This window comes from Notothenia coriiceps, unplaced genomic scaffold (genome assembly GCF_000735185.1).
Source record: "Notothenia coriiceps isolate Sejong01 unplaced genomic scaffold, NC01 NC01_scaffold00027532, whole genome shotgun sequence".
NCBI lineage: Eukaryota > Metazoa > Chordata > Actinopteri > Perciformes > Nototheniidae > Notothenia > Notothenia coriiceps.
Genome location: NW_011360233.1, coordinates 308249 through 335953, shown reverse-complemented (window position 1 = coordinate 335953; position 27705 = coordinate 308249). Strand labels below are relative to the sequence as shown.

Genomic DNA, 27705 nt, shown 5'->3' with positions numbered 1-27705 from the left:
CAAGCACCTACAAATAGATGTTTCATATGTGTGTGTTTACCAACTTTACTGTAGTTTGTGATGGCTTTGAATTTACCAAAGCACATCATGTCAATCTGTGTCATACTTGGTTTTATTGATCTTTTCCACACATTTTTCTGGCAGCTTGTGGGTGGGGAAATAATTTGAAAAGCAAGAGTGTAGATACATTTACGGGACCCAAATTGAGGAAACAGAATTGAAGCCTTGACATCATATGTAGGTCATAAGTTCTCCTTTATTAAGTTTAAGTCTCACATCTGCCACTGATCAGAGACAGAAGAGGCAAAATAACAAGCCCTCTTTAAAATAAGAGGCTAATTATGACCGTCAGCTAATAGATGCCTCTTCTGTAGCTTTCTAGAATTTTCTATTACATTTATTACTTGGTACTTCTGTAGGTGATTACCTTAGATGTCTATATGGCCTCATTATGAACTCCAAAGTAAAAGATTGGAATACCCTATAGAATAAGAGCAGCTTTATTATATACTCACATCATTAACTTTTATAGTTTTGGTTAACTTCTGTGGAGAATTTTCTTTAGCAAAGTTAAATTCAGCTCCAGTAAAGGCTATCAAAGGTTCTTGTTAATTTTCTCCTTCCACACCAGCCTGTGTTTGGGAGTTGCCCTATCGACTGTTTCTCTCCTTCCCTAAAGGTGTGCAGCAAAAAAAAAATCACCTCCTACATTTGTCTCTGTGAATCAGAGAATAGAAATGCATTGGAAGTGGGAGAAGCTGTTTCGTGACTGTGATTTTTAGATGGGGCTACCTCCAGGCTTCGGAGGGGCAGAGTGCAGAGTGAGAAGTCCACCGCAGGACTCCTCTCATTTTCACATAGCAGGGGCAGCATGGGGTCTGGATATCTCTGTGCAGGTGACAGTGTATTCCAATGCACCGTTGTGTGTAAGAGAGAGAGAGCCGGAAAAACTTGTTTTTATTTATTTGTTAATTTTTTTACCTAATAATATGTGTTCTAATGAAATGAATTCATAAGTTGCAGGCTGAAGTGTATCAAATTGCATTAACCTAAACTATATTTCGAATGATTAGTACTGACTTTATAAAATAAAAACAAGAAAATATAATAATAATTGAAAAAAATTATAATAATCCAACATAATAATAATATCAAAGAGAAAGAGGCATTGTTTGAAAGATCCACAAATAATCAATATATAATTTCCAATCGGAAAAAATATGATATTTTTTTATAAAAAGTAATTATTATACTAAGTATTGAAATAATTAAGATCATACAATATAGCAATCTATTTCACAGTGAACAATAATCATGAAAAGAAGAAACCTCCGTCTTTAAAAAAATACATTTCATTTAAAATTCTATGCGTGCCATTGCATGTCACATATGTCAACAGTCACACAGAAAACGTATTTCTGCTTAACCATTTCTACCAGAAGGGGGACCAGTCCGTCTGCCGTAGACGGAGAGTGGCCGTCGGCGAGCTGAGGCAGAGACGCCAGGGTGAGCAAGCCGGCTTTGGGTTTAGAGTTCGACTCCGGATCCGGGGACCAGCAGATCCAGCATTCCGCATCTTGCCGTGATCCCTAGGATTTTAATCATGCCTCTCTGTCTGTGTGTGAGTGCAGGCAGGCTGACAATGATTTCCTCAGTGATTACGTACAGAGCGAGTCCCTGCGGGGTAGGGGCCCCCTCTGGAGCCATCCTGATGGCTTTGGGGGCCTTGCTTCCATTTTCCATTATTATGTGGACTACCGGAGCGACAGCGCAGTCCAAGACCTTGCAGGTTTGTGATGAGGAGGGAGCTTCCATCTTCTCTCTGCTTCTTCATCCTCTTTTAAGAGCAATTTAGACGTAGACTTAGATCAGATTCCGAACCTAATTCATGATTAGCTGACTGGAGTGAGAAAGGGAACAGTCTATAATAGTTTTGTTGCTGTTAGGTGGATATGAAGTGAAAAGTGTTATTATCATTTTTCCTCCTTTTTTTTGGTTTTGTTGCAATTTTTTTGCACTCTCACAGGAGGCGTTTTGCTGATGTCTTTCTCACGCGGATGCATTTGAGATGAGATGCGAAAGGCAAATATTACGCTTTTATTTCTAAACGAACATGCCTACACGCGTGTGTGTTTTCCCGGAGATGGAAGCGCATGACGGGGATTACCGTATTCTCACACTTTTCCCGATACCCAGCTCAACTAAATAGAGTCGTCTATACCGATCGGGGTAATTGGATTTTATAACATCCACCTACTCATCACTAAATAACAGCAAACTCGTGTTTAGAGCGCACGGCAAGGGCTAAGTTGCATCTTTCTGTAATGGTAAAAAGGCAGCCGCGATTTTGGTCAGTGGAATTTAGAGAGACTACATCTTTAGACTATCCCGTGCACACATTATCAGACAGAAACTGAGCAACTTCAGCGTTTTCTATAGGATGTCGCGCCGCAAGCAAGCTAAACCAAGATCACTGAAAGGTAAGTGATAAGCCTATGTTTGGTGGCTCTCAGAACATTTTATTTTAAGGTGATGACAAGTCTAGACGATCATGAACTGAACTTATCGCTCACTGAAATGAAACTGTTTTTGAAAAGAAAACGCATTTCGAAGTGTTCTTCTTCTAATGTTGCGCATGAGATCGACTGCATTTACGTACATGGCACCGGGGGAATGCTGGTCGGTTACAGTTCAGACTGTATTGTAATGATAGTTAAAGTGTAAGGGCAGGGCATTGATAATTTAGAGAGCAACAGTGCAGCGCGACGCTGGCAAACATCTGGATGTGTTAAAGACGCTCCTACTCGGAACTTAAGCCGTCTGATGGAATGGGGTGCAGAATCACGTGACCCCCCTGTCTGAGAAACTAAGGAGGAAACATTTTATATGTTGGGGAAAGGGAGGGCTGTGATATGTCTGTGAACAATAGTTAAAAGAGAAATTAGTGGTTATGTTGAGTGCTAATTGGACACGTTCATTAAAAAGTTGTATACGTCTGCATTTGTCAGTTAAAGCTTGAGAAAAACGGAACTTTATCATTTGTATATCTCATATCAAATCTCAGTACAGCATGTCAGGATATACAGAGCAGAAAATGTGGATGTTTGTTGTTGTTTTTCTCCTTTTCTTTGTTACTTTTTCTGTCATTTTTGAAATAGTTTGACTGCTGGTAATTCGACCATGCAATTGTGTCTGAGGGTACATGTGTGTATGAGAGGGGGGAGGGAGTGGGAAATTGAGACAGAGCAACATGCATGAGCGCACACATATTCACACACTACTTTTCTCCGTAGCATTTTGGTGGGGGAGCTGCTGGGGTTTGGAGGTTGAGCTCCAGTTCATCTGGCAGGCATTGTATTTTGCTCAGCAAATAATTGTCCACAATTTCACATTCCCAGCTTGTGGTCTGTGGACCCCTTTTCTCTCTCCCCTTTCGTTCTCGGAAGTCTTCATCTCAAAGGAAGATTACATGGTCTGCGGTAGTACATTCATGCAGCCACCATTTTAAATCAATACCCAGGAGAGGGTGGAAATGTGAGTGGATGCACATCTCAAAATTGTCACATTCTGTTTCCACACCGGCACTGCTCTTTTCACAGTAAACAGCTCTATACATAGACTCCTTATTTTCTTAGACCAGATTGGCATTGACTGCTTTTTTTTGTTAGTTCGTTAGTGTGACAATTGCTATTCTCAAAAGACGCATCACTTAGATATAATCGTCTCCTGTAAGTAGACCTACATGCTACAAGTGTGTATGTGTGTGAATTCAGAGGAACATCTGTCAAGATTTGTGTATATCTTTGTGAGCGAGAGAGAGGGAAAGACAGAGAGAAAATCAGCATGCAAATCAAGTCAGTGTGATGACATTGTTTGTTTTGTTATCGTCAGTAAAATTTTAAATTGGAAAAATATGATGCACAAAACACTCCGACTTTTATGTCCTCATACCCATTGCCGAAGCGGAGCAGAAATGCAGATACGTCATAGATATTTCCCTGTTTTGGATCAGACCCAAGGAAGGCCAAACAGATGTTATTTATTGTTCTTTGTCTATCTCTTTCCTCTGGGACAGAATTACACTTATACAGATGTCCACAATAACTTTCCTTGTAATTAAAAAAGAAAAAGAAGTTGCTTGACACTTGATTCTCCACTATTGCTTGCAAAAGATGGGAGTTTTCATTCTATTTGTAAATTTAAAAACATATATATTTAGTTGATAAAAAAAGTGATATCTCTAAATTTGTGGCAGAACATTTTTACAGTGTTCCTCATGTGAGCCTGTGTCTGCACATATTGTATGTTTTCACAAACAGAACACAGTTGCAGAGTTCAGATTTCACTTTTATAGGTTGTCGTCTGCTGACTAGAGGCAATGGTCAATGTGGACTGTGTTTTTCTTTGTGCGAAAAGAACACGTTGTTCTGCGGAAGGGGAACATAAAGAGTGGTGCTGATTAAAAAAATAGAGGGAAGGTAGAGAACGGGCAGCGTTTTAGGGACTGGTGTGGATAGTTGAGACATGGAGTGTATGCAGAGGAGATGAGAAAATAATGCTGTGACAGTTGGCACTCTTTTTCCCTTGTGTACCCCAACACACCCACTTCCTCCGTATTGGCTGCTTGTGGGAGTCAGAGGTTAGGTTTTTGGTCCCATCGAGGAAAAGGGCAACATTACAAGTCCCGTTTCAATTAAGTCTGAGAGACAGATCCGGCTACGTTATTGCTTGGGGGAATAAATGGCACAGGACAAGACCATACATCATTCGCTTATATGCAAACACTTCACCCTAGCCACTGACATTTACTCAATCCTGAGCCTTCTACATTTCTCAACTGTAGGCACATTGTAATTTTGTTTTGATGTGCTGAGGCTTTGGGTCAGCACATTGCCTCAGTCAGTGGTGAGCAGCGAGAAAGGAGGATCTCTCTCCAAATCCTTCATGTACTGTATGTGTGTGATGACTGCCACGTTGCCTGTCCTACAGCACTTCCTGAATAATGTGAGGCTGGGTTGATATTTTCATTTGGAGCACAAATGACAGTCTTAAACCTGATGTGTTTATTGGCTGTGCAGGATGTTTCCAGATCTGTCATTCGCATATATAAATATATTTTCTGCGCCATTTACTTTAAGTATAGAGGTTGTCAGGAAATCAGCGCTGTGTCATGTACACCTTAAATATTTAATGTTTTTGAGGAGCTGCAATTTGTCGCCACATGAGTTAGTTTTGCTTGGCTAAAAACTTGAAAGGAATTTTTATATAAACTTAAAAATATAAAATCTCTGTTTATTTATGAAATATGGGTAAGGCCTTTAAAAAAATTAAGTTAACCCGATAGTCTGTTATGTTAAAATTCCTCTGCTCATACATAAATAGATTAGATGTTTTTTTCCCTTTTGTATCTGGTGAATAAAACAGCTTTTTAAATATGATAAAAATGAAATGTATAAATATATATTTTTCCCCATAATTTGAAGGTTTTTATCTTGTTGAAAATAAACAGTCTAAGTTACGCCCACAGATACACAACTGCTTTCTCTTAACTCTTTTTAAGCATAGGCCTGTGAAACTAAAAAGTGTGATGGATACTTTTAAGAGCAAATATTTCTGTCAAAGAACTACTCAAAAACTAATTTGACTCCTTATTTTAAATAAACACTCTATTGAGTTTGTTTAATGATAAATGTAATAAAGTCCTCTTGTTAATTTGAACGATTAAAACGCATGAACATATTACATCCAGCTCTATTTTTTTCTCCCCTGTTAAAATGTCTATTAACAGTTGCGTCATCTTAGTTTATTGGAAGCTGCAGTATTCCAGTCTGTTCACAATTAATGATCTGTGGCATAACACCCATTAACACTTTTCTAATGTGACACAAAAATATGGTTAGTATTATCATTAAGGAAATTATGATGGAGCCATGGAAAAATCCCATTAGCACGGCTGTCAGTGCTCTTGACATGCCGCTCAGTGTGTTGGACTGGGTGTCGCGGGAGCTGGCCGATATCTCTCCTTACTCCATGGCATGTGTCTCTCTTGTTGTCATGGATTGTCTGCCACATGGAGAAACAGTTCTGATTCAGAGACGATGATTGATTTCCACCACTGCTGCAAATAAAATGATATGTTGCTAGGCTTATTTAATCTGTCCCATTTTCCTGTATGAATAGCATTCATAATTTTTGGAAGCTATATTTGCAATAATCGCATAATGAGATTATTGATTCATGACAATTTCTTGATTGCTACTAGTTCATTTCTTTGCTCTTATGATTTGCTTATAGTACAAGGCTATATTTGTAGGATGAATAATATTATGCAACGTGATTAACATGCCCCCTTTTATTGCAAATTATTTATGACACTAATCACCAGTTCAAATAATGCTCATTAAGAAAGTTATTCATGTGCAGTGTGTGTCCTCCTCCCTCCCTTCCCGGCCCTAATTGAGGAGGGTTGACCTCTTGACCTGAGCTAAATTGAGTTGTAGTCCCTGTGGCGAGCGTCTCCTTCTCGGTCAGTCAGGGCGGATTACACAGCCATTGTGTTCGGCACTGTATCGTCCAAGCTGGCTGTAACCAAGCAGATGAGTCAAGCATATCCAGGAACACACTCAGGGCTTTTTTTTTATGTCGGAAAAGTGCTGCGAAATACTCACACACACACACACACGTGTGCACGCACGCAGAATCACGTAGCGATCCACAAATAAAACCCCAAGAATGTACAGTAATTGTACACGCACGTACATATACACGCTCTTCACTCCATTCTCCTACACAGCAGGAATTCATTTGATGGATTAGGAAAGGTCCAAGCTGCTGAGAGTTTGTCATGTTTTGCTTATTCATGTCTATTAAATCATTAGTCGTATGCAGGTGTGATGTATCACTGGCTGTGCTTGTGGAGATCAATCTGTTTTTGTTTTTCGTAATTTCATATTATTTAGTTTTTTTACTCGCGTCTTGTTTTCTTTTGCTCCCTTATCTGTAGAAAATGAATTCATCCCTAAAAAGGAAATGTCCTGTCTTGGGGATTGTCAATCTCTAAATAATGACGGTTACTCTACGTTTAGTTTTGTGTGTGGCCAGTGTGTTAATTAGTGGCCTTTTTAATGCTCTGCCACTTGTTGTGGGATTATGTCTTTGCTGCTCCGCGTTTTGAAAATCAAAGGAGCAGTGCTGAAATGCTCCCATGTGTGTTTGGTATTGTATCAACAAAACCTAGCAGCGTGATTACAGTTTGTCACTGACTGAGTGATATAGCGTACCTTGTCAAACATTAATTAACTGATAGCAGTGATGCATTAACAACAATGTGGACTGAGTTATATTCACTTGAAGTCATTGTCATTAAGTAGTGCACGCAGCTTCAGATTTTTTTTTAATTAAAACTGTCCAGCTATTTGATTTTCACTGTGCTGATTGTTGATCAAATGTCCAGCCAGTATGAGACATCACAGGAGTCTGCCCTTACTTGACAGCTCACCCTCTATGATCGCTCCTAGGTAGCTATTAATTATCTAGAAGACAGGTGCAAATGAAAGGATTTTTTGCGCTGTGATGAAAGTTGTTTACTTTAAACGACAAAACTTTTAATAAGTTCACAGTGGTGACAAATCACTGCAAACGGCTGTAATGTTTAAGTTCTTATGGCATTGTGAAATAGAATTTTCTGCATGAACTCCCTCATCTCACCAACAGGGACGGTAATCAAAACAAAAACTCCAGCTCCCCCCACCAATCTCTGATGGAACCATGGGGGATTTATTAGGACCCCCATCCCTAGCCCATTTAAATGATCCTAGATGCAAGGCGCTCAACAGTGCTGGAGAAACTCATTAAACTCTCAGGGCGTCAGTCACTAAGGCCTCCTTTAAAAAGGACAATGATTCTGTGTTGGCTAATGCAGTTCTCTATGGTGGCTCCGAGGGATATGACTCCATGCCGTCCGACTATGTCTATTCCATCACTTTTTTTAATTGATTTTGTTAATTAATTGCCAGACCCATGAAAGTTTGTTTAGCATATTTTTTGTGTACATCAATTATAATAGTTTCTAAGGGAAATATTTCCATTCGGAGACATTCTCATATGCATTGAGTGAATAGTTTATTTACAATGGTTATTTTGAATAAAAGCTTTTCATACAAATTTCCTTGGAAATTGGTTTTGGCTGGACAAGGCCTGACATCGAAACATAGTGCCTCCGTCGTTTTCAATCTTCATAAGAAACAGCTCAACACTTTCCTCTTCATTTTTCACTGAGGTTTGACACCCTGCTTGACACTGACTCTTACTCCCCTGAGGGGGCTTCTGCCACCATAGGATCCAGCCTTAATTATGCAAAGTACAGGATATTTTGTGCGATTTTAAAAGTGCGCCAGTTTCTGCTTTGGCAGTCACTGCCACACTCCCCTACTGGGAGGTCCTGTCAGACTCCCCCTTCCTCTTTGCCCAGGAAAATGAAAGGCTAGAAAGAAAAGACATAATGGAGAATGCATTTCAACTGCAGGGGTGGAACGCAGAGGCGTAAGAAGTCCTCAGTGAGACCCTCATTTTACATGGAACAGGTGGGAGACTCTTTTGTTCTCTTCCCGCTGTTAAAATCCATTTCATTTCTCGTACTTGACATGCCACAAGGAACTCTCAACATTTCCAAAAAGACTCCAATGTAAAAGGTTCTTTCCTTTTACTAAACAGAAGTCTTGTTTTTCAAGGCCATGCTGTTGTCAAAAAGTCAAAAGTGGTTTAGTTGCCATGCGCCTAATGAGCGGATTTCAGTGCCGATCAGGCTGTCACTATTTTGTCAGCCATCCGTTAAGGAGAAAAAGCACTTTGCAGCCACTTTGGTTGTTACAACACGTAATGTGAATATATATATATATATATTTCTCTAATTTATGTATTTTTTTGGTATTAACATTGGATCACAGTCATCTTTAAGAAGGTCCATATTTATACTGGAATCTACAAATCGTGTTTTTGATACCCACCTAATTAATCCAACCTAGGCGGACTAAACAACCTTCTTACACATGCAGTCATCAAGGTGTTTTTCCTTGGTCACTGTTGATGTTGGGAGGAAGTTTCATGGGAGACGTTCATAATTCATCACGTCATTACCCAGTCCAATATGTTATTTACGTGGGTGGCTGTTTGCCTTGTTGCCAAACCTCATACATATGAAAGGCTTGTGTGGATTCCCAAACCACAGGTTGAGCTGTCGAAAGCTGTTGAAATCTCTTGGATTTTCCATACAGAAAATCTCCACCGTAAATAATAAAAAAGAAGGAAATCTCAATGTGTCTAACTTGTTTTTCACAGTTAACTGTTTCTTTCCTTCTTTTTCTCCCCCTTCTCTTTTTCTGGCAGTAGAAGACAATGTGACAGAGGACCAGCAAAGTCCTGGGCAGACTGCCATTCCAAGCGGTAATGCTCCATTTCATATTTCATCATTTTCGGCTGGAAAGTGGATCATGTTTCTAGATCTGTGTGCGTGTCTGTCTGTCTGCACATTTTCCGTTGGGTTTAGAATGAAACAAACTATGCATTTCCTGTTTTTGAGGTTTTCATACTGTAAACGGCATGGTTGCATGTGTTTGTTTACGCGAAGGGCACAGTGGTGCAGCTCTTCTTTGTTTGTGTGTTTGCATGCATGCATACATGCAGGTGCGCTTAAAGCTGTCCCTGTGTTCTGCCTTTTTTTTTAGACTCTTTGTTTCCCAACCGTCTGTATGATGTAGAATAGAGCTACCCAGATGAATGTGTCCTGTCTCCACGCGTGCCATTCACAGTGGCCCTCCAGGAATGGAGCGGTAATTCAGGTCAGGCTAGCAGAAAGCCCCCTATGAATGAAGCCTGCTCCTGATGCACCACACTGTATATTTTCATTTCATTTGTCTCTGGTAAAGGTTAAGTCTCAGGCGTGGTTATTTTAAACCCGATATGGATGGTTTTGCCCAGCAGGCTGGGGACCCTGGATATTCCTAGGCTGCCACATTAGTCCAGCATTTACCCATTGCTTTCGCAGTGCTCCTGTGCAAAATGCAGGAGCATGCACCACTACAATAAGTCTGGGTTTTTCGTATGACTACAGCATTATTCTTTCAGTATTTGTTTGTGAACTCTCTGCAGACATACACTTAAATATGGATTTGAGATTCTTAAATTGCGGGCCTCTTGGAGTTTCTGATCTCTGGTGCTATCCATTATACATCTCGTGTTTTACCGATGCACACTTTGGTGTGCCAATTGATGCGATATGCCTGTCATTTCTTTTTTTAACATTTTCATTCATCTCTTTAAAAAGTAGATATCTATCTGCCATTGAGTTAATGTGTATTGATAGGCAATGGTGGGTGGTTCTGTGGAAAGAAACAGTCTCCTTTGCCCCTCTAACCCCAGCCCAAGGGATGAAGGACTGGGCATAAAAGGCAGACTTGCCTCGGAGACCTCCTGTCATCCAGAGCCAAAGTAGAGCTAATGAGTGTGCCTGATTACAACGACCCCCTCAGACACACGAATCTCCCCTCTCCCCATACCTGCACCGCCTCTATCTCCAGAGTGAGGGGAGACAGCCGCCACATGATCGATGTCTGCCTGTGGAGAAATCAGGAGGGCGCACAAATTAATTTCTCACTTTCCTCATTTGACTTCGTCTGACTGATTTATTTTTTAACCCCCGCTCAGGATGCAGCTTGTCGAATGGTCAATGTGAAAAGTGTTGTTTGTGGCCTGTACACTCTTAAGATGCTGGGAGATTTCTCTTGCTTTTTTCCAATCAGTCTCCTCCAACTTTCCTAATCGTAACTAGTAGTAATTCCTCCTCCTAGTTAAACCACTACCCACCGACCCTTTTAATGTCAAATTGAGAGGCAGCGGAACAGCTTACCTGCTTTTCATGAATTTGACGGACATGGCCACAACAGCCATTAGACTCCTGACAAGCCGAGGGCTTAATCAGACATGGTGTCAAGATCAGCCTCATAAGTAGACCCCCAGTTGTGCTCTTCTGTGACTCTGCAAGTGTTCTGCAGGCCCAGCATCCTGTTTCTCATTCATGTTTGATATGTAGCAAAGGCAAAGGAGAAATGCTAACAAAAGAGGCCCTCTAAAAGATAGACAGTATTATGCATAGTATAGAGGGGCAGGAACAGTGTGATATCTGAGATTTAATGAGGCAGTGCGCTTTTTTACCCAGAGTGTGTCGAGCAGGCTTAAGATCTGCAGCTTGGCTTTACCACTGCGCTGCTTGTGTGTAATTATAACCACATGCTCCGTGCTTTTTCTTCTCTCTTATATATACATCCCTTTCTTTTTTGCTCACGGCTATGTCAGATTGAGGCTGTTTTCTTTTTTTGGTAGAGGGTGTCAGCTCTGTCAAAGTGGAGTGGACTGAGGCAAATAGAAGTGTTCGAGAGATCTGAAGGAGTGTCTGGGTGGCAAGGTGCCGTAGTGTAGGGTAGTGTATAGCAGTGGTGCCGTACCCGGCTCTGGCTGAGGCTGCCCGCAGATCAATGTACTGCAGGGCTCACTACAGCCGGAAGAGGAAAGGACTCTTTCACTCCACCACTTCAGAAAATCATATTCTCTATTATTCATTTCCTTTGATGTTTTACTGCACTAATGGCATAGCAAGGCGCTCCGTTCAATATTATCACTCCCTGTGAGAGCGCGAGTGAGACATAGAAATAGAAGGAGAACATTTGGTATGTTCAAATGTTGTTTCTCATTCAACGGCTTTGATTCCCATTCTCCTTTCCATGCTCATATCTCTTTTTGGTGTAGACATTTGAATGTTGGATGATACTGACTGCGTTCCTGTGATTATATGTGTTGTTTCGTTCAAGTTGAGCTCTCCGTGTTGTCATTGTTTGTTCCTCCACCTGTAATTGTGTAGCACCTTTCCTTTCTCTGTGCTGCTCTTATTTTTATCTCGGCATGCATTATAACATCTTCATTATTATAATGCATACAACACGGTGTGAAACATTTGTCATCACTTTGAGCTTGTCATGAGTGAAATGACTTATGACTAATACTTCTACTAAACTACTTTCAATGCACCCTAATACTAAACAGCAATTATTTCCTAATAGGAATCAGGGGGACATGAATCAGATAACACCGACCATATGAACACAGACTCCCCCAATGCAAATTCACGAGGATTGTTAACAATCTGGCAAGTGTCAAGTGCACAGCCACGTCGTCAGATCATGACAATCTTTAATGATGGGGGATCAGTGGATGTGACGGTCTAAGTGGAGAGCCCCAAATCCCATCCACACAGAGGAGGATACACTCGGAGGCACATGTGGCATTAGAATGTAGTGTGACCTATATATGGCGGGTGCTCTGCAGAAGTTTTAGATTTTTAAATAATGAGGTGCCGGCAACCGTGTGAAGGTTATTCAATCTTAATGTCCTCCTATTTCTGACAGCCTCCCTCACTCTGATAAAGGAGCGTACTCACCTTTGATCAGGCCCGCCAACATGTGTCGACAGAAGCTGCTTGCTGGTTAAAATAAATTCTTAATTCGAACTTGGGGGTGGGTGGTTGTAGGCTGGGTTGCCGGGGAGGGGGGCTTCTTAGAATAAGGATCTCTGGGAAATGATGGAGAAATGAGGAGATGGTGAGTTGGTAATGATGTTTTTGACACCAAGGTCTTTCTTTGCACAAGCGAAAGACTCAGGCAGTTTGTTTCTACAGGCAAGTGAGAACTTCGCCCTCAGTGCTTTCAAGCCCTACCGAAAGGTTTTTGGGTTGACTATGGGGTTAGATTGTAATACATTTCAGTTTAAAACACATGACACCCATCACATGGTGCATTCAAAAACAAATATCTCAGTACCCAACAACCACTTTGCCCCCTAGAAAATCAATATTTTATTTTCAAGCTTAATGTTTGACATACAACCTCCAGCAATGTTAAAGCGGGTTAATGGTAAGCGTTAACTGCAAAGGTCATTATTCTATTAAATTCTGGCTTTGCTGCATGGCCAGACTTTGCGCTTTACCCCTTAATTTTCCCACTTTCTTTCTTTGAATATTCCTTTACGTCCATGCTCTTCCTCCTCTCCCTGTGGTCAAGTGTCTCCTCCTATCTCAGTGTGTGGGCCAGACAGTGGGGGGACAAGTAGCTTCCCTGCTAGGGACCACGGGTCCCTGGTGGGGCTGAGGGAGCTGAGAGGAGAATATCAATTAAAAGGTTATAAATATTTAAGAGCAGAAATATTCAATAATATAAGGGTGGGGGGTCCAGGGGACTCTTCAACTCCTAAGATGAAAGTTGTGGCATGATAAATGTCACTGCACTGTGTGTGTATGATGGATGGACTTGGTCTCGGACAGATATTACTTGGCTATAAAGATGTCAATCACCCTTCAGATATCCACATTTTATCAGTTCAAAACTAATGCAGTTTTAGTACCATAAAGATTAAAAATGTGTCCTTTCAGTCAGATCATCATCATCATCATCCTATTCCCCTTATGAATAATTTCTCAGTCTGAGCTACGATCATCTCACTTCGAGCTGACCTTATCAGAATATGGATCAGCGGTCCCTCTTGTCTTTACCTGCCATACCGATATTGTCAAGCTGATTTTAAGAAAATTAACAAGGACGTCAGGCATGATAAAAAAATCTCAAGATGCCACACATCTTTCCCCCATATTCCATATGTGATTGTCAGCCATTCCGAGCATGCTGGTATTGATCTGCTGTCCAGCCTGTAGAGACTGGTAGAAGAGGATGTCCTGATCTGATGGATTACTGTATGAGGCCCAGAGGCGCAGGAACCTCAGTATTGACGTGGCTCTTTAATCCCAGGGTTGGACGTGACCTTGCTGTGTCAAGCCCCCACTCCATGCTTATTCTGCCTCAACCCTCCCAAACATCTAGTAGTTTACACTTCCAGCGCTGCATCACTGTGGTGCACAGGAGGTCACTGGGCTCGGCGGGAGCCCTGACCCGGCTTGAATTTACTGTACAGTAAATTGCAGCTGAAACTTGTCAGATGAATTAAGAGACAAGTTAGAACGTTTATTTTTGGTTGAATTTAATTTCTCTGAAAATATTTGAAAATACCTAATATAACAGATTACAATGCTTCTGCATTCTGCACTGGTAAATGCATATTTTATTGCAGACAAAAACATTAAATGCTTAAATGTAGCCATCAGTTAGTTATTCTGACAGGTCTGAGCTGTAATATTAGAGAAATGAATGATTCATAAAGGCCATTGGAAAAAAATATCAAAGTCTTAACATCCTCTACAGGCAACCTGCAAAAAAACGTGCATATTGTGAATTCTGTGTCTGTGGATGAATCATCATTAGTTTATATTGTGTGGCTTTTGGCCTCAGACAGAAGTGTTTCCCCCCCAGAGCAGGAAAGGCCTGCATCTGTGAGGATTGGGTTGGGATTTTCATTTTCTTGAAACACCTTCTGTTCTGTTCTGCATGATCCCACTGGGGACCACAGTGCAGATATTTTTAGAGGGCATGTTCCGAGAGCCTCAGTCGCCAAGAGGGAAGGACAATGGAGGGTGTGATGTTACATCAATACTTGGCGCAAGTGGGGAAAATAAAAAATCCTGGGTGGCCTTGATGAGTTCTGGAACGTCTTTCCTCAAGGAATTTCACAGTTTAAGAGCACCCTACTGAAGGAAGACTTAAAATGGCCGCCCCTTTGTATAGACACCCACTTTATACGCACACCTGCGCGCATCGGTGCCACACACACCTTTTTCCTTATGCACTGTTAACTGTGTGCCAGGCGAAAAAAAAACAAGCTTCCTGTTACCATTCCCCTCCGGAGTTTCAGGACGAGCTGAGGAACACTTGCATCAGTGGGGCTTAAAATGGCTGCCAGGAAAGTGCACAGGCTTTTCTCCCCCACAAAGCCTAAACCAGGGTGACATGATTGTTTGATTGTAAGTATGGCTTTTTAATCAGTCTTATTGTGAAGTGTAATGGTCACAGCAGGGGAGAAAGAGGGCTGCAGGCCATGCTGCTTATTTGTAAGATGCTGTTGCAAGCCACGTTTACCATGCTTCTGAGTGAAGATGTCAATGGTGTGCTGTGAGTGAACAATGCAAGGTTTGATTTGTTGTCCGAATATTTAAGCATCATGTGAAGAACTTCAGATTATCTTGAAAGATGATTCCTAGTCCTGGTTCAGTCGCCCACCCCTGGCACTGCTGCAGCACAAAGCCAACAAGAGACAAAACTGCAGATGGATTGAAGAATATTGATGTGTGCGACCCGCGGCTGCCTGCAAGCAAGGCTGAATAATTTAGGGAAGTGTGTCGTGACGGCAGCCTAACACACACCAATCTCATTTTCGTGTGTCTTACTGTGCTACGCTCCATACATCCACTGTTCTGGCCTAGATGTGTGGATAATATGGCAAGGTCCGTCTCCTTTGATAGACGCTGACTGATGCAATTCAGCACTCACTGGCAGGATTTCATATTTCTTTGGTCGAGCCAAAACTGCAATCCAGGATTTATTAACTACACATATTCCCATCAGTCTAGTTTCATATACTGAAGTTTTGCTTGGGTGAAGCAGGGCAAACACAACGTAAAACCATTTCTAATAACAAAGGTGTGTGTGTGCATGTGTGGATTGGATTACTGTGTGTGTGAGCATCGTGCCACTGTGTGTGTGTGTGTGTGTGTGTGTGTGTGTGTCTGTGTATATCTCACCCTCACCTGCCCAACACTTCTGTTATGGTATGAGTGGTTGAGTTACAGCAGCCCAAATTGAACCTGCATTTTTATTACAGCTTTTATTATTGTTTTTATTAAATCCAGAGTCTAGAAATCAATTTTATTGTCACCCAGAGGAAGCTGTAGTACCTCACTGTGTGGGTCACCCCTCTGACTGTGTGGTGCTCTCATTTCCTGTGTCTCGGCAGATCCAGAGTGCGCCCTCGAGAGGGCGGCGGAGGATGGTGAGACCGGGCGTCTGAGGAAGAGGTTGCTCTCTCCAGAGGAAGGAGAAGAGGGAGAGGAGGACGACGAGGAGCCCGCGCTGCACAGCTGCGACAGCTGCCGGCAGGTGTTCGAGTCGCTGAGCGATCTCACCGAACACAAGATTAATCAATGCCAGCTGACAGGTAAACAACGTTCAGCCCACCGAGCCTCCCCTCCACTCTGCCACTCAGCTCTTCTCCCACTCCCACTCTCACTCTATGCCTTCACCAGAAAATATGCCACACTATGTGTTAGTACACTGCACCAAGGGGAGCACAACACCAGACTACCAGTTTCCTTGGTAGATTTCCAGCATCACAGACACACATGCAGGCCTCACACACATAGAACAGTATTTATACGTGCTGTACATCAATATCTACAGGCGTGACATGCCTCCATGTGTCCTTATAATACATCACTGTAGGCTACCGTGTGTGTATTTATAGTATGTGCATTTTGTCCTTGCCTGTTTCAGTTTAACATTTTACAAAGCGCTATACTAATTCTAACATTTCACTCGAGTGTAACTTGTGGCTACGAGGTCCCACAGTAACCAGACCACCAACTGGAAACAGATCCTCGCTCCAGGAAAGTCCCTCACTGGTCCCAATGTTAGCTAGCTGCAGTAGTATTACCTAGTGGGACTGAAAGAGAAGGATGCCATTGGCAGACTGTGTCATTGAACTGTTGATGGATGAATAGTGCTATAAATATCATGACAAGGTGGCAGACGGAACTAATGATGTGAACTGAAGGTTTCCATGTGCTTCTCCTGGACTTGCTGTCCTCCTTTGCACGTCCTCATGGGCCCGCATTCAGAAACACCACCTGACACACATTTCCAAATGTTGCACATGGGCATATAACTTACTATGTTGTTTAGAAACAGAATATGAACAGGCTACGATGTAACAATCCTGTTTTTGATGTAGTACAGAAGCTATTCAAAGCAAATCCTAAACATTGGTTATGGAAAATCTAGGCAAGTCTCTTTTCTGTTTACATTCAAGCCCAGCTTCATATTTTACAACCCACAATCAGCAAGCCACAAATAATAGGGTAGATATCCCAGGAGTTTTACAAAGAGTTTCCATTAACTGTAAGACAATCTTAGGAACAAAGTCCTATGTTTGTTTCTCTGTGTGTGTATATAAGTGTGCAAATCAGAACTCTGTCCGTCTTGGTGTTCATTTAAGCAGTAATGCCTGCATGTCCATTGTAAAAGAGACTGTATGTGCAGGCATGCTTGTTAACATGTATGTGTTCCTCCGGTTTGCTCATGTGTGTGCAAATTCAAAGTGACGCTCAGTCTACACAAGGTGTGAAAATCATTGCAATGTTCACTTTCACATTACTGTCATCCAAAAACAGCATTCATTGGTCTGAACAAAACTAAGTGCAGCACCTTCTGTCACCCTTTTTTTTTTTCTTTTTTTTAAATGTAACACCTAATTCCATCAAGCCAGCACAAAAATGTGGACAGTCTGTTTGGGAAGAAATAAAAACACAAAGGGTATTATTTTACTTTTAGGGTGATCTAACAGTGCTTAACATTATTTTTAAAGACAACCAGTTGAGTGTTTGATTCGGGATAACTTCTTTATGTTCAGCACCGCTGTAATGTGGTCATGACTGACTCAGCCATATTTTTTCAATAATTAAGCCTGGCTTTTATAAATGTCAATCTTACGGACAAATAACTCTTAATTGCTCAATGATGAAAAAAACACAGTTTGGATAAGAGCCCCCGTGGAAACTAAACAAAAGAATCTAATTGCCATTAGGGTATTGTGATTGCGCAGAAACACTATTAGTATTCAAACACAGTGAGAGAAAAGAAACTTCTAGATGGCATACTAAGTACTTTGAATGTGTGAGTGTGTGTGTTTGTGTATTCTCTGGAATATGGGAGGAGATTTCCTATGTGGCATTATGTAGACATCCATGACCAATTAATCTGCCTTACATCAAGTCTCTGCTCACAGATGGATCCTTTATTAGAACCAGTTTCTAATCAACAACCAGCACCTGCTAAACCCTGCATTTCTACAATTTCAAATGTTTTATTTTTGGTAAACAAATTGCAGAGCTTGACTGAAACCAATTCACATGGACGTGTTTCTTGTCAGAATTCAGCTCTTTCCCCCCCAGCCGATATCCCAAAAGTGTTTATATACTGTATTACCAGACCCAGACATGGCCATATAAACGCACTGCTTCACATGTTTATTCTGTGCCTCATTGCGTCTACTGTAAAACGCAAATGTCACCACAGAAAGTCTAAACAGATTCTAGCTGCAAGTCGACCACGCCCGATGGACAGAGAGAAAAGAGAAAGATGTTGCATGTCACTGCGATCAATGGCCGCCATTGTCTCCCTCCGTCTGGCAGAGGTATAACACCTTTCCATGCACTTAAGTCGTGACCACTGCAGTGCGCTAAGGGAGCGCATGGGTATGGATTGCCTCGTGTCCCTGATGCGATCGGTGCTATTGATCGCGCTAATGCTGGACTGCGGAGGAAGGCGAGAGTCTGAGAAAGGGAGCGAGGGAGATGGGGAGAGAGAAAGAGAGAGTGCTGCAGGAATGCGTCCCCAGAGAGCCCGTCTTGGGCTGGGGCAGGGCTTCAGGAATGCTCCCCAGGAGATCCCAGTGAAGGCTAGGGCAGGGCTGGAAGAATGCTCCTCTAGAGAGTTGAGAGTGGAGGCTGGCTGGGGCAGGGCTAGAGGAATGTTCCCCCAGAGCACCCCTTTAACTCTGGAGCAGAAGTGGAGGGGCTCCACGGGGGGAGAGCACTCCCCCGTCCCCCCTCCGGCTCCAGGATGGCTGGGATCAGGTTTCCGTGTGGGGATCAGCATCCTGCCGACAGGGCTTTAGGCTGCCCTGGGGAGGAGACAGGAGGCTGGAGGCACTGCTATTCCATAGGCCTTTCCAAAAAACACTTCACGAATGCTTTGTCTCACTATCTCACTGTAATGTCTGTGCACCCTCGTGTTGTTGTTACTGATCGTTCATGGAGAAAGAGAAACGGTGTCTACAGTTTGACTTTTGTTCGCAGTTGGCACAAGACACGTTCATCTGCTTGAGATGAGATTGCAATAGCAGGCAAGGAAACATGCCCTCAGAATTACTCGCCAACCTTGCTCCTCAGCTCATTTTAACTTGTGTTTACTAGCTAGCCCACACTGTAAACAAATAACACACCTAGCCGAGAGTTTATTTCAAAAGATTGCATTTTCACAAAGCCTTTCACAGTCTGTTTTCCAATTCTGTGTCTCTGAAGGTATTTGAATAGGCCAGTGCACACATGGGCTGTCAGCCTGGTGGCCATTCTTTCATTACGGGTCCGGCTCCCTTGAGCAACACCTTTTTTTCTTGTGTCCTTCACTAGAGGAGGGGCATGGCTGCTCCCCCCGGAGAGCTCCGTGCCCTGCTATTTTAACCCTCTGTGAGATGACCTTTTTAATAAGTGTCTTTCTCTGTTTTCCTGCCGGCCACTGTGCGAGCAAACAGAGCATGTCTTCTGCTTCCCTCAGATAAAGGAATCAATCAGAGAGGGTGCAACTGAAAAAGAGGGAGCGATAACTGGGCCATATATGGATTTATATTATGTAGATTTCCCCCTTCTTCTTCCCTGTAGACATAGCAAAATGCACTCGGCTTCAATAAAATACATTTCAGATTTATGAGAAAAATACAAATGAAATATTAATATCTGTGAAAAACAATAAGACCCCCCCCGCAATGAAGAGGTTGGTAATATGATAGAAATAGTTTAGAGACATTTCTAATATGAAGTATTTGTCTGCGATTGGGAACCAGACAATTTCTTTAAACCCACTGATATGTTTCCCCTTTCCATTCCAAACCACAGCATGTTTGTTTGAAGTGTAGGAATTAATTTGCATCAAGTCGTTGGGTCAGCAGCATGGAAACATTCAGTCATACCCTCAACTATGAACAGGCTCCTGGCAGTCCATGTTTTCTACTAACTGTTTCCAACGGGCTCCTATTGGTTGTACAGGGTTTTTTCATCTAACTTTGTGTATTGATCCAACAGCTGCTTTGTGGCTGCCAAGAAGAACGTGCCAAACTGCAAAGACTTTATTCGCTTCAAAAGGGCTCACATAAGAGGAAAGCGACATGAGCAAGACCTGATTAGCCGAACTCTGAGCCACTGCTGTTCATCAGAAATTCTGCTGTGTTTTTGCCGGGGCGTCTTGCGACATCCTGGTACAAAGAGCAGCACACTGATTACAAGGCTTTGAAAGGAGGAGAGGCGGTCAGAGGAGAATAGCTACTTCTGGCACAACGCAGCCACTGAAAAGAGACCTCATGCTAGAGTGAGCTCTCAGAATTGGACTTCAGTCTTTCCTGTGTGTATGTGTTTGTCTGGGGGGCATGTTGTATGTGAGTGTCTATGGGAAAGAGAGCAATAGGTAGAGACGGGAAGAGAAGCAGAGACAGAAAGGGAGTATTAAAGTAGATGTTTGACTCCACGGCGTATCATCCCTGTGCGTTTTCTCTCTGTGTGACAGTGCCAGTAACGTTAACAGGAGTGTCATTAGGAATTCAAAGCATATGCCCTCGTGAGGACGCCCTCTTTCTCTCTCCCTTGTGCTCACACCGCACACATTATGCACTGTATAAAGTATTTATTGGTCTTTGTCAGACGAGGACTGCATTTTATGCAGAAATACAATCAAAAATAAGAATAGAGGGGCCCGTGTGTTTGCTTGTGTTTGTGTGTTAATGGCAGAGTTGATGTTGGCCAACACTACATCTCCTTAATTTTCGTTATTAACCAGTTTTAAGACACTCCGTCTCTCATGTACTTGCTTGCTCAATCAGTCATCCGCAAACACACAGACACATGATATCGGGCACATGTGCACACTCTCTCACAGCACCTGCGTGCTTGCACTTTGTATCTTAGACAACACATAATTCATCGCCCAAGAGGGTAAACACATGCTGTGACTTCATCCAGTCGACCTCTTTCTTAAGTAGGTAGCCACAATAGCAGGGGTGACATGGACAAAACAGAGATACTCTCATGTTCTCACCTGCAACTACAAGGACTGGGCGAAAAACGAAATCAACAACATTGTTGTTATTTTCCCCCAACACTATGTAGCATCCCTTTGAAACTACTGACTTCAGTCGAGTGACAAAGACCTGGCATGGAGCAGTTGTCTCGGCATCTCTTACTCTCTTCATCTCTCCCTGGCCCTGGCTCTGCCTGCTCTTTGTTCACTCTCTTCCTCAGCCTGCAAGTCTTTTTCAGCGGCACAAGCAGAAGAATGGCACATTAAATCTTAATAGGACTGCGTCTGGCCGTGTTGAATTGCAGAGCGTGTTAAGCCGGCGCTTTCCTCCCCCTTGGCACACGCTCGTGGAAGTGGAAAACAATTGAATAAAAGAAACCGCTCCCTCCCTCTGTAACACAAGTGACTTCGGCTGCCCTGCTCAAGCTATGAGACTGAACCGACTGCAGCTCACATATGGCGTAAGCCCTTGCTTAGAAACTGTATCATACATGCCATTAGTCCTTTGCAAAAAGAAGGGCATATACTGGAAGGTAGACACAGGATTTACCTGACAACCCACAATGTAGCTGTTGCATATTTCTTTTTCAGTGACAGTTGAAAAATACTATGCCATAAAACTCAGCACTTATATTTGAATAGCCTGTTGGCTGAGGAAATAGAATAGAGTATAAGAGGACAAAACTAGCCAAGAGAGACAAGTGAAATATATAGAGACATGGGAAGAGGAGAGATAGAAAGGGGGAAGGGTAAAAGACAAAGAAGTGGAGAGAGACACAGTCAAGGTAGGAGAGAGCCAATCTTAGCAGCCGCAGCAGCGATGTGAGTCCAGGCCTGCTTTGTAAGGCAGTCAGAGGTGGTAATTAGCCAGTGATGAGTTGACTGGTTGTGTGTCCAGTGCACGGCACTGCTGGGTGGGGCTGTGGGAGGTAGATAAGGCCAGCAGGGCTTATCTCTGAGAAGGACAGGCACCAGGCCTGCCAGGCAAATCCACCCACAGACCAGCCGCATTTTATTAACAACATCATTAATGCCAGACAGGTTATGTGCGGTGGTTCGGAAGAGAGACAGGAAAAAGTAAAAAAAACAAATAAAGTCTCAATTCCTGCTTGGCCGGCCAGTCTAAAGTACATAGGGCACCGGTTGACGTGTTTTGAAAGCAAGGAGCTCGTGGAGATGTTTACCAGGTAGGCAGCTAACAGAAGGGCACGGAGAGCGAGCTTGGATCTTACCTCTGGGTTTTGCTCACTCTCCTCTGGGTCCCCAGAATTCAAATGATTTTCTTTTTTCTTTTTCAAACGTGGGACTGCTCACCAGAATAATGATGAAGCAAATACAGAGAAACATAACTAGGCACAAAGAAAAGGCAAAAATCTATTTGAAAAACTTTATGGACATTCTGGACTAAGTCAGGTGTGTTTGGGTTGGTTCATTTGGAACTTTTCTTTAAGTAATATAATATATGAATACTCCAAAAATGCAAATATCTTATGAAGGTTTTTTTCTCTCTTTTGTTTGCAGTAATCCAACTTCTTTGATCACACAGCACCTTAACACCTGTCTGGTGTGTTATGTTGCAAATGAGCGTTCACTTGCACTGGATTGATTTGATAAACAATTGCATGAAATGCTTAACACGAACAAACACTTGCTTTGTAATTAACACTCGGTATTAGCATATCAAATGCCAAAGAGCTTTTCAATGGAATGATTCCCTAGGATAATTCAGACCAGGCCCCTACAGGATGTAACATGGCTATGAGACAAAGAAAAGTTCACCAATCAAGATGTACCTCATTCAAAGACACCTTAAAGACATACCTAAGGGCCTTTGAATCATGTCAATACTCCCTAATGAAAAGGTCATAGGATTTACTTTATGTCTGTGTGGAAATGTTCTGCACATTGATCCCCAAAGGGTTTTTTCCTTCGATGGCTTTTGCCCAACTTGCCTGTAATGGGAGGAAAGGAAGGAGGGAGATGGAGGGCGGTGGAAAGATTGACCAGTCCGACAGGTTTATGTCTCCCAGAAGGCTGAGCTCCATGGAGCGGGCCCACAGGAAGGAGCGGAGCCAGCTGTGACGGCATCCTGCTAGCCACTGTGGTTAAGAAACTTTGGGGCTACACTATCACTGACTCAACATTACGCCCCCCTTTCCTCTACCCCTCCCAGGGGTTGTTTTTGTTGGCCAGGGGGTAGTGTTCGGGTCGGGGCTACTATAGGGTTCTGTGGAACAGCCGCTCCTATACTTTAGGATACAGGGAGTCGAACCACCCACACGGACAGGGATTCTCAAATATCATGTGAAGTAACACACTTGTTCTTTAGTGCTAATTGCCATTTTCGGACTCGAAGGTGGGTTCATAAATTTAGTTTTATGGGCAGGATGGGTGTCGTTTAAGGTCTCCAAGGCCACCAGCTGGACTATGCTTTGGCAGAGGGAACATTGTGTGTCGGTACAGAACGTAATGGTTTGACCGTAAAGCCGTGCTGTCAGGTAAAACAGAGATTTCCTCTTAATGTTAAGAGCAGTGGACAGTGGGGGGTCCACACCACTGAGAATGTAAAGGTCATCTAATCTATTCCACCTCCAACCTGCCAGGCTGATCGATCATCCTGGAGGAGTCAATCGATTTGATCAGAGAGCCTCTCCTAAGAGATGGCCTCCCAACGAGTGGCTGGGATTCTGTGAAAGGCTGCGAGCATGCCAGCTTGGTACGTGTCTCTGCGATAAACGAGAGATTAAAATCCCTGAGGGCCTTAAATAGTAAAATGCCACCTGTGGTAACCATTTTCTAAATAAGCTACTGATTTTAAAACCACAAAGAACATGCAACTGTTACAATCACTTCATCATGCTATCCGGCTTATTCTATATGCAATGCATGTGCACCAAAATCAGATCAACAAACTGCTGGACTGACAGCCAAGAGATATTGGGCCATAGTAAACAGAGTAGTAATGTGTATATTAGGACATTATGTGCCCCCAGTCAAAGCATGATGCATCTTTCTCATCATGAACTTGGTTTGTAGAACATACCCCACAAACAAAGTCAACATACAAAACCATCGTGTGATTGGATTTTAATCCAATTGCATTATTATTCAGGCCTCCCATTGGCCATTCATTACTCTCACATGGAGCCTGTGTGGGTTGTTATCACCAAATCAGGCTCGGGACTGTATTCTGGAGAGCATGCTTTCGTTTGCATCCTTTAAACCCTATGAGCCTTCCCTCTCTCCGGGCCCGCCAACGGAATACCTAATTCCAAAGTAAACTGATTGCTCTCTCCAACAAGATTACGCTGTGATGATGTTAGCCAAATGAGACCGCTATACGGATGCAACCAGGGCAGGCAAGGATGCTTACCGCAAGATGACTGATCAGCATGTTAAGAGAAACGAGGTTGGGTTAAAAAAAAAAAAGGAGGTGAAAACGACGGATCGAAAGAGTGTTAGAGAGTTGTGAGCGTAGGGGTAAGCAGAAATGTAATTTGCTTCTCACCTCAGGCGACTGGGCTCTAAGGCCAGTAAATATGCAAACAAGCTGAGCCTGGCCATCAATATGAAGACCCTAGATGATTACTAATCTCCACCACATAAGTAGATTGAGGACTGTTCAGCAACGCCATGCATCATGAGAGAAAAAAAAGATGGAGGCTAGAGTCCAAACTACATCTCCATATTGGCCCCCTACATAATGCGCAACTCAGAGTTATGGGTATATTTGAGCTTCAGTTTGAGATATACTACCCGCATTTATGATGCATACAAATCAGCAGTACTGCACCATTAAAAAATATAGGTGTCCTAAACCTAAGGATACATGAATCTTACATAAATATTATTCAGAAGCTAACTCCATAACTTCTCAGTAACTTTGAACCTTGTTCTCAACTCACTCCTGTCTTTTCATCATGGACAACTCCTTGTCTGATATGAGCTCCTAGACGTGAGGCACAGTAGTTTACCAGCCCATTGTCATTCCCCATCCGTAATCCGGGATAAAAAAACCTATGGGACATGGTCCAGGCTGGAGTCATTAGGTGTGTGCGTGGCTTACTCAGACAGCTAGATAAACCAGATGCCTCGGGATGGCCAGGGGTCATCTCTCTGTGAGAACAAGTTGTTGATGTCCTTGTTTCTCTCTACCTCTTCTTCGGCCGCGATCCATCGCTCACCCCTGTTCATCATTCCTTCTCTTGCTTTCTTTCTTTCTGTCTCTCCCTTGATTGTTCTGCACAGTCATCTCAAACACAGAAGTCCGTGTTGGAGCTTAGCAGTCGAAGAACCTGTCAGCTAAAGGGAAGGAGGAGAGACAGACAGGAGAGCTGTCTTTGGCCCTAGGTTGAATGCCTGAGGGTGTACTACGTGTGGAGGATAGTTAGTGCAGTAGGATGCGCCGCAGTCCGCAGGTGAATCCTCTCATTTTGGGAGACTTAATGCATTTGAATCATCACCTCTAGGGGGGGGTGTTATGACTTCCTTTACAGAATAAACCTTGATATAAATGCTGTAAAAAATTTTTTTTTTTATTCTGTATTTCTAAATACAGCAGGAGGGCCATGTTAGAGGAATATATATTCTAAGAATGTCTGCGCAGTCCTAAACATAATTGACTATTGCTTGTATTTTAGAGAGTGTTTCCAGCATTGAGCTTTACCCTCTGCAGTGAGTGCACAAGGCTTGAGGATGTTTACCTGGCATGGTGCCTGTTGTAGCTGCCCTCCTGTTGAGGAAAAGCAGGTCAGGCTATAGCTTTTTGTTTGTTTCTACATGTGAGCCTTTTTTGTGGGTGTGCATGAGTTTGAGAATGTGTTTTTGAGGAGGAGGGGGAGATCATTAGGATGGAAAGGGTCAGAGACCACATTACATTCAGCCAAGAAAAAAAGCCATATGAATCTTCAATGTAAGCATTTATTTTTCAGGAGCAGATAGGATTGGTGAGTTGTTGTGGGTAACTGGACTCTCAATCCAACTAACCATCCATCTGCTCAACCATCAATCTTCCCCCTCTCTATCCCTCTGTTCATTTTCTCATTCAGGCATTTATCCATCCTTGCCCGTGGCCAAAGGGCCATGTCTCTTTGTGGCCCTGATAGTCTAGACCAATTTCCTCTGCAATTTATTTCCCAGCCAACCACCCACCTGGTCAAGCAGCATCAGGCTTCTCAAGGTAGAGCCACTCATCCCAGCAAGCCCATTTCCACCAATCACATCCTGTTTTTTCCTCCGAAAGCCTCAGATCTTTTGTGTTTGAAGTTTCAGTTCAGAACTGGAGTGATGCAACCTTTCCTCTTTTCTTTTCTTCAAACTAGGATTCATTCAACATATATTGTTTACCTCTAATGTCCTTACCCTTCTTTGTCTTTTTTTTCGATTATCATCTCCCATTTCTATCCGTGGCTGTCTCCGTTGCCTCTCCTTTTTCTTTCTTTCTATCCCTCCCTCCCTCCATCCTGTCGTGGCTCCTCAGTATTCTACTGCTGTCTTGTGTGGAGTGATTTTGCCCAGACACGTCTGGCTCTGGGTAAAGTGCGGTCCCCAGAGAGCGCGCTCCGCAGCCCCCAGGTCGCCGGCACCATGAATACATTATGATCCCCATTTCCATCCTGTTGCCACGGCAGCACTTTTGGAGCCGCAGGGCGATTAAGACGTGTGCTGTCGATACCCTGATAGGAGCAAAAGTTGGATCTGGAAGCTGGCCTTTGATCAGATTCCACAGTCCTGCCTGCTATTGGTGGCTTCATACAGGAGGACAAAGAGGAGGTGTTTTGGGCTTCTTATTGGTTTGACAGGCTCACCTGCTGTACATAAGCAAACTATGCATCCTCGAGCTCTTTTTTCCCACCTCTCCGCGTTATCTCCTTTCCTGCCTGAAACCATTTCCCTCCCTTATTCTCACTTCCGTTGCTCCTCCCCATCACCGCAGTTCAGCTAAGGCAGCATTATACGCAGTCTCTCTCCGCTCTCTGATATTCTGCTTTCCTCACAAAGGAAGCAACTCCCTTACCTTTTATTGTTTCCTTTTTTTCTTTGGGGGATGATGTATAAAACATGGTGCCTCAGGTAAAGGATGTTGGGTAGGAAGCCATGTCCCCCTAAATGGCCAGCCGTGTGCATGCGCCTAACACTTCACTGAGCAATCTGTCAACATGTCAGCAACACATGTTTTGTAAAAAGCCTCTGGTGGGAGCCAGGGGAAAAAAGGCACTCCTGCCAGACCAGAGAGGAAATGCTTTTTTCTCCTCTATGCAGTGGATTTTCTATTGCTGGTGCTCAGTCCCACGGGCCCCCCACCACCACCCTCCCCTCCCCCACACATACACCCGTTGTCTGCACTTCAGAAATTTGAACTGGGGACCCTCGAGGGGGTTTACTGGGAGGGTGGGGGTGGGCTGGGAAGGAGGGGCTGCCTCTTTTTCAGAGCGTATGAAATTGTGAAGGTATATTGTGGCAGGTCCCCAAGCGGTCTTTTCTAATACCTGAGTTTCTGGCGAAGCTGGAAATTACCAGCGGCTCCCCCGAGGGACGGCTTTATCCACACCAGGAAGGGGAGCAGAACTCAGTGGGGAGGTTACTTAATGCATGGCTGAAATAAAAGAATTTCTGAGACAGAGGCTGAAAAGCAAGCTTTTTTCCCTTTCAACCC

General features: G+C 43.1%; 1 protein-coding gene across 1 annotated transcript in view; it reads left to right on the top strand.

Moving 5' to 3' along the window:
- The first annotated feature begins 1797 nt into the window (after window positions 1-1797).
- Window positions 1798-27705, top strand: part of znf521 (zinc finger protein 521) — a 41607-nt gene continuing 15699 nt past the window's right edge. Inside the window, exons 1-3 of the mRNA XM_010785327.1 lie at window positions 1798-2480; window positions 9385-9441; window positions 15943-16143. Of these exons, the coding sequence (XP_010783629.1) occupies window positions 2441-2480; window positions 9385-9441; window positions 15943-16143 (298 nt within the window). The 5' untranslated portion in view covers window positions 1798-2440. The remainder of the gene's footprint in view (window positions 2481-9384; window positions 9442-15942; window positions 16144-27705) is intronic.